The 7,877-nt window shown below is 36.0% G+C and overlaps 2 protein-coding genes across 2 annotated transcripts in view; both read right to left on the minus strand.

Annotated features, from left to right (window-relative positions):
• Nucleotides 1-4,157, minus strand: part of LOC131605558 (wax ester synthase/diacylglycerol acyltransferase 4-like) — a 6,167-nt gene extending 2,010 nt beyond the window's left edge. Inside the window, exon 1 of the mRNA XM_058877902.1 lies at nt 4,016-4,157. Coding sequence (XP_058733885.1) covers nt 4,016-4,157 — 142 coding nt within the window. The remainder of the gene's footprint in view (nt 1-4,015) is intronic.
• A 1,435-nt stretch (nt 4,158-5,592) lies between these two features.
• On the minus strand, nt 5,593-7,542 carry LOC131602728 (cytochrome P450 736A117-like). The gene is made up of 2 exons (XM_058874904.1): nt 6,400-7,542; nt 5,593-6,312 (listed from the first exon to the last, which is right to left on the minus strand). The coding sequence occupies exons 1-2, from the start codon at nt 7,339-7,341 to the stop codon at nt 5,698-5,700; spliced, it is 1,557 nt and encodes a 518-aa protein (XP_058730887.1). The 5' UTR covers nt 7,342-7,542; the 3' UTR covers nt 5,593-5,697.
• Nucleotides 7,543-7,877: the final 335 nt, after the last annotated feature.

Consider the following 7,877-nt stretch of genomic DNA (forward strand, 5'->3'; position numbering starts at 1 on the left):
TCTTAGCCACTTTTAAGCCGACATTTTTCGCATCTTCCACGATCTTTTATATATGAATATCCTCATTTTGAAAAGCTTTATTGTTTCTATGTTTTCAAATGCTCCAAATGCATGTCGCCTAAATAGCGATAAGCTTCTCAGATGACCTTCTACCTCTACTTATCAAGTTCTCGAACAGTTCCAAATGCTTCCACTCATCATTGTGTAGAGATGAAAGTGCGCCAATCCACTTACAAATGGACTTCCACACACCTGCAAAAACTAGACACTCAAATATGAGAGACCGACTCCTCACCCTCACATAGGGGTGCTTGCGGTGCGGTTTGGGCGGTTTTGACGAAAAAAATTATCCGAACCGCAAGAGAAAAAATAGTGCGGTTTGGTTTGGTTCGGTTGGCTTTTAAAAAAATCCGAACCAAACCAAACCAAACTAATGCGGTTTGGTTCGGTTCGGTTGGTTCGGTTTTTTACAAATATTTTATTGAGCCATACATACACATATAAATGATAACATAATTTTGTATTTATACATTCATACACTATAAAATAACAACAAAACTCGTCATATTTTGACAACAATAGAGTTCAAGCAAAAAAATATAGAGGTGAAATTTTCTTTCTAAGGTTTACAAACAATAGGAAGAATGCAAACAGCTACTTCGAGAACGGTTGAGACTCCGGGAACCAAGATTTCCCCATGAGGTCGCTTTGCGAACATCTCCCGATGACGGATCTTCACTTCAATTCATATTACTCACTTCGGACAGCGGACAACTGATAACCAGGTATCCCCAACAGAGTTCGAACTACAAGAAGAAGACATCTTCTGATCAACAAGATTCGAGTCATAGGATTTTACATCCGCGACAATTCTATTCACATTCACTTTGCATTTCATAATCATCGTAATATTCATGCATTTTGTCTCACACCATATTTGCGTAATTAGCATAGTCGAGCCAGGTTTTGATAGTGTTAATACCCAAATTACTTGGGCATATACTCAAGATTCCCCTGCAAAGTTGTGAAAGGGTTTTCTTCTTCATGAAGAAGGTTCATATACCCAAATTCCCCAAGCAAGTCAACAAATGGTAGTCTCCCTCAAAGAGATAGTTTGTTCACTTTTGGAATTCCCCAATTGAGAATCTCCTGCAGAGCGACGCTCGACAATCTTCTTCAAATAAGATAGTTTGTTTCGCATTTTGAATTCCTCAGAAGTTTGGTATTTCCCCAGCGGATCTACAAATGATCCCCAACGGAGTCACTGAATGGTAGTCTTCGTCCAGAAGATAGTTCAGATTCCTCAGCATAAGTAGATGAATGGTAGTCTTCGTCCAGAAGATAGTTCAGATTCCTCAGCATAAGCAGATGAATGGTAGTCTTCTTCCCGAAGACAGTTCATCCACTTTCGAGCAAAGTCATTAGCCCCTCAAAAGAGCGCGGGACCATATGACAATCCTTCAAAAACGTCAAGTTGAAAGGAGGGATGGTGAAGTTTCTTTATTTACCGTCAAATGGTATCTTACCTGCAAGTGCTGGTAAAAAGTTTGATGAGGAAACAAACCTTTGAAGTTTCTTTATTACCATCAAATGGTATCTTACCTCCAAGTGCTGGTAAGAAGTTTGATGAGGAAACAAACCTTTGAAGTTTCTTTATTACCATCAAATGGTATCTCATCTCCAAGTGCTGATGAGAAGTTTGATGAGGAAACAAATCTTTGGAGAATTTCTCTTTATCTGAGATATTGTCCAAAATCACAACTTAGACCAGTTTCGAGATGAAGACATCCGAAACAAGGGGAGGTTTCTTGCCTTTTTCTAAGTGTCAACACTTAGTTAAAGAAGATGGATTGCGCATCCTACATTGCCATCCATTCACCAGAATCCACATAACGTATTCCTACAGGAGTTTGTCTCCTCATCCCCCGCTAAGTGCGACAACGGGATCAGAGTTTGTCTCCTCATCCCCCGCTAAGTGCGACAACGGGATCAGTTCCTGTAAAGATTTTATCAATTACAACATCTCAGGAGCGCCCCAAAATTCGGGCATTCTTTGATATTTAAGTCTCTTTCACGCAGGAGAGATCGAGATATCAATCTCTCTCCCTCCGGATAAAAGAAACTTAAATAGGGGCATCTGTCATACCCTAATTTTTGACCCCCCTGAGATGTCACATCATTGACGTCAATTTCAAAAATGTTTCTTGATCGGTTTGGAAGCCGTGACCAAGATTTCATTCATTCGCTCATTCTTTGCAAAATAATTCATGCTCATGGAGGTTTTCAATTTAAATGCCCCTTTTCCATTTTGTGCGATTCAAGAGGATTGTTTGAAATTTATTTCGTGACTTTTTGGCCTATGGATTCATCATAATGAAGAAAATTGGCTCATGTGAATTATTTGGAATTTGAAACAAATTGGCTCAAGATCATTCATGGGAAGCCGTGACCAAGATTTCATTCATTTGCAAGAAAAATATCTTTTTAGCATATTTGTTGAAAAGATTATTTCAAGTGATTATTCAAGATCATTTATTCAAGGCCATCGAATGTTGGATTCAAATTCAAAACATTTTTCAAGTTCATGATACAAGAATATATTTCAAGACTAAAAAGCTTCATGCTACTTGAAGGATTTCCCACCATTTTCTATATCAAAGGGAATTGGATTTCTAAATTCAAAAAATCATTCAAGAATATTCAAACTTCATGTTTGAATAGCAATTTCATTCAAAGAATTCTAAAAGGAAATTCAAGCATTTTTACAAATGGGGTTCTTTACATGAAAAAGTTCCAATTTTCAAAATGAATTACAAGGTGGACTTCATTCAAAATTCAAGATGTTACAACATTCAAAGTTCCATTGATTCTCAAGAATACAATGTCCAAATTCATACAATTCTAAGGTGGAATGAATTGGAATTACAACAAGCGAAAATGCAAAGTTTTCTTGAATTCATTCTTTCTTCAAAGACTCATGTCACATGAAAAAGAAACAAAAAGGGTGGAATTAGCAAAAGTCTCACAAAAATAATTCAAGAGGGCCCAAAAGCCCAATTAAAGTCAAAAAGTCAAACAAAGTCAAAGAGATATTTTTATGTCATAACTATACTACACTTAGAAGCTTACTAACTTGTTATGACATAAACTTATGCTGAATCGTGGAACTTGCAAGAGTCACAAGAGAATCTTTCCATCCCATGTGCATACTCCTCCATGTGCACAAATTGTGATACTTGGCCACTAAGAAAGTTTAACAACTAAGGAACTTTGGCAATGATTATTTTGGAAAGAATATTCTTTGCAATGATGAAAACTTAGTAACTAAGTGAGCTTAAGGACTAAGCTTAGGTTCCAAAATGACCAAAATTGTCCTTCATTTTTTCCTCTATATATAGAAGAGAGGCAAACCAATTATGACAAGAAGAAAAGGAGAAAAGAACACAGCAGTCTGTAACTTCTAAGTTACAGAAAAATACAAAAGTAAGAGGGAGAAGAGAAGCCTTCATACCTTGCTTGCTAGCAACCTTCAACGATTTCGAGCCTCCATAGATGAATCTTCAACATCCTCGCTGCAGGTAAGTCTTTCTGCTTTCACTCTCAATATTTCCATTAACCATTGTTGTACCTGCAGCAAGTCAAAAATTCAGCAGCAAACAACAATTCAGAAGCAATTCAACAACAGCGAGTCTATCGATTTTCCAGAAGCAGAAGGTAATCAAAAACGCAAAGACAGAACAGAAGGGAGTTGAATTCGTACCTGTCAAAAGCCGACGCCGAAGCTGATTCATCGGACTTGCACCGATCAGGTTCTTATTCCTCACTTCCTCTTAGAAACTTTGATGTTAGTTTGTTCTTTGTGCTGCACCGATTTGAACACTTTCCTTCATTCCCTTGAATTTCCTTTCGATTAGCATCCAATCTGAAATTATTGTGGAATATCGAAATCAAATATGGGTGATATGAACTTCAAACCCAGATACATGAATAAGAACAAAATTTATAAGAACCATACCTGGATTTTCGCTTTTGTTCCTCCCATGGCCGCCGTAAGCGAAATTAAAGGAGGAAGAGGGCCACCGTAAAAGAGGTTTGATGTTGTTGTTCGCAGCAAGAGAGAGATGAGCATCAAGAGAAATAGCTTCCTTGTTGTTCATCGAGCAAAACAGAGAGAGTGAGGTCGAGCTATTGTTGTCTTCACCGAGAGAGAACTCGGAGAGAGCGAGAGATATCGAGAGAGAGCACACAAATTTGAGAGCTTCGTTTGGTGTTGTTGCTCAACCAAGAGAGAGAGAGCCATGAACGATCGAGAGAGAAGAAAGTTTTTCTTCTGGTTTTTTGTTTTATCGTGAAAGAGAGAGAGCAAGAGAGGAACGAGAATGAGAGGGTGGGGCGCTGCCTCTTTCTTTTACTCTTTAGGGTTTTCCAACCCAATTGCTTGCTAAGAGTTGGGCGGATCCGGTCCGACCCGGTCCGAACCAAGCACCACCCTTCTCTTTTTTTATTTTGTTCAACCTTTAATCTAATTGGGCTACACCCTCAATCCGGATTTACACCCCTGCCCATTACTAAGTTTTTTTTTATTATTATTATTATTCATTTCTTTAATTTTCTTTTAAAGAGTTTTATAAAAAAGATTTAGTATTTTATTTTAATATAGGTTTTAGTTTTATTTTCTAATCCTTATTAAAATACCAAAAAATATATTAGATACATATTTTTATTTATGTTTTCTAATTATTTTCTTCTTTCATAAAAACTACAAAAAATATCTTTTCTTAGAATAATTTCATTTGAATTTGATATTTTCATATTATTTTTGTGTAGATTAATCATTTAAACTTCTATTTGATTACTGTTGCACATTATTGGAATTTTCTCACTTCATCCAAGACTTGGAGATTATTTCTCTGTTGTCTTTTGGATTTGTCTGTTTTGTTTGGTCTTCCATTTGCTGTAGAAGTCTTTAAGCAATTACTGGATGATCAAAGAATGTTGTAAGCTGTGAGCTTATCCGACGTTCTATTTTGCTGGTGTGGATGCTTAATATCTGTTGAGATCCTAATTTATTCCAAGCATATCACTTGGTGGAAGAGTTACGATGTTGAATTCTATTTTGGCTAATATACCGATTTATCAGTTGTCTTTTTTTAAAACACCAGTTAAAGTTATGCAGGAAATCATCTCTATTCAAAAGAACTTTTTGTGGCATAGAGTGGTGGAAAAGAGGAGGTTGGCTTGGGTAAGTTGGGATACAATATGTTAACCGATAGAACTAGGTGGTTTGGGAGTCAAAGTTACCTTCAATGATTTCTTGAAAACAACAAAAAATTGTACTATTTTATGATTAATTAAATGTGTTAAAATTAAATGGAACCTTGTAATTGATTGAAGGTACACTACCTAATTTTTTTGATCGATAGAGAAGTTGTCTCCAAAATTTTCTTTACTTTATTGTTAAAAGGAAAAAGTTCATAGATGGGATTTTTAATATTATACAATGGGATCATTAAGAAACATAACATAATAAAAAGAAAACTCCAAACGGGCTAAGAGCATGAAAACATGAAGAATGAGTATGCAAAGGAAAACTCCAATGTAACTTCTAATTTTATAAAATTACACAATCACTTAATACAAATCATGACACGTCTTTATTTATCATTAGTAATGTGTTACTTCTTTATTGATGTTTATTCATTTTTTCTCATGTTTGGTAGCTACTGCAAGGAGAGGGTATTTTCTATGACAGGTAATGCCAAAAGTTTCAGACATGTCCAAATCCTCCCCTGCTACTCCATCAGGCAATTTCCAATCAAATTGAAAAACAAGGTTTGCTAGCACCAATTCCATCACAACAGTAGCAAATGACACTCCAGGACAGCCCCTCCTTCCAGCTCCAAATGGTATAAGTTCAAAATCCAATCCTTTGAAATCTGTTGAACTATTCATAAACCTTTCTGGTTTAAACTCTAGAGGTTCATCCCAACTTGACGGGTCTCTCGCAATAGCCCAAGCATTGATTATTACCTGTGTTCCAGCCGCAATGTCATAGCCATCTAGTTTGATATCTTCCATACAGCTCCGAGGGACTAACAACGGAACTGGTAAATGGAGGCGAAGGGCTTCTTTGATCACTGCCTTCAAGTAGTTCATCTTAACCAAATCTTCTTCAGATACATGAGTTTTGTTGCCAACCACAGTTCTCACCTCATCTTGCAATTTATGCATCACACTTTGGTGTCTTAACAGTTCTGTCATTGTCCAATCTAGTACTGTGTAAGTAGTGTCCGTACCTCCAGCAAACATGTCCTACATATAGAGGGAAAAGGCACAATTTATTCTTTCTAAAGTTATATGTATGAAAATAAAATATTAATGAATGGTATTGTTACTAACCAGTGTCAAAGCTTTTATTGTAGTTCTATCAAATGGGAAGCCAATAGCATTAGTTTTTTGAACTGATAGCAAAACATCCACAAAATCATTATCATCAACACCAACATCTTCATCAGATCTACGATGAATGTGATCCTCAATCACTTCTTCTATAAACTCATCCAAATGTTTGGCTACTCTTTCTGCTTTTCTATAAAATCCATTAACTTTTCCCCACCAATCAAGCCAAGGTATATAGTCTCCTATACATACTGTACCCAATAATTCCACAAACTCCACCAACACTTGCTGAAATTTCTTCCCTCTTCCTTCACGGTATCTCTTTCCCAGAGCCACCCTACATACTATATCACTAGTAACCATAGAACACAACTCAGATAAGTTCAACGACGAGGATGAAGAAGAAGAATGTTTCTTAATATGTTCCATCAGTCTTGAAGTTTCTTCCTCTCTAACGCGACCATAAGATTGAACCCTTTTATTACTCAGAACTTGCAACACACAGAGACTCCTTACTTGTCTCCAATACTCACCATATGCACAGCTTGCCACATCTTTGGAACCGTATACAAGGATATCAATGATTTTACTTTGTGGCCTATCACAGAAAACCAAATCGTGTGTTTTCATTACTTTTCTTGCTGCATCAGAAGATGAAACCACAAGTACCGGAACCTTGCCAAAATAAAGAAGCATTAAAGGGCCATATTTGTGAGATAAAGTTTGGAGTGTGCGGTGAGGGAATAAGCCAAGTTGATGGAGATTACCAAGTAGTGGAAATCTTGGAGGGGATGGTGGTGAGTTTTTTGTGGCAACAGAAGAATTGTTGGAAAAATACCAATATTTGATTATGAAGAAAAAAGAGAGTAAGAGTGAAAAGATAGTGAAGAATAGAGAATAGAAGTTTGCATGTGAAAGAGAAGTTTGTAGGAAGGTGAACATGGCTTAAGCTTTAGTTTCCCGGTGATAAAAGACACTCTCTGTATTTTGATATATTGTTTGTTACGATCTTTGTTGGTTAGATACATTTATTATTCAATAAATCTAAAAAAAATATATTTACTTATAATAATGGTGATCTGAATTAGTATAATGAATCAATGATAGAGAGAAGAGAAGAGGTTATTCACTTCCCACGTGAATTCTACTAATTCTGGAAATTATAAATAGCCACAAGTGTATCTACCCTTCAAATGCCGATAGTCTTGTTTTTTATTTTTTTGGTATTCCCGATAGTCTTGTTTTTGTACCCAATAAAAGACAGAGTGGAGAAGAAAAGAGTGATCATCACATTTACACTAACTAATAATAAGTGGATGCAATGTTTTAGTAGAAAATAATCTATCTATCTATCTATAATATAAGAAAATTAATGGTTGTAGAAAAGTCCAAAATACCCTTATTTGAGTTTTTGCCACCACATTAAAATTGTGGTTTTTTAGTCTTTGTACCATAAAGTTCTTAATTTTATTATTAAA

This window comes from Vicia villosa, linkage group LG5 (assembly GCF_029867415.1).
Source record: "Vicia villosa cultivar HV-30 ecotype Madison, WI linkage group LG5, Vvil1.0, whole genome shotgun sequence".
NCBI classification, from domain to species: Eukaryota; Viridiplantae; Streptophyta; class Magnoliopsida; order Fabales; family Fabaceae; genus Vicia; species Vicia villosa.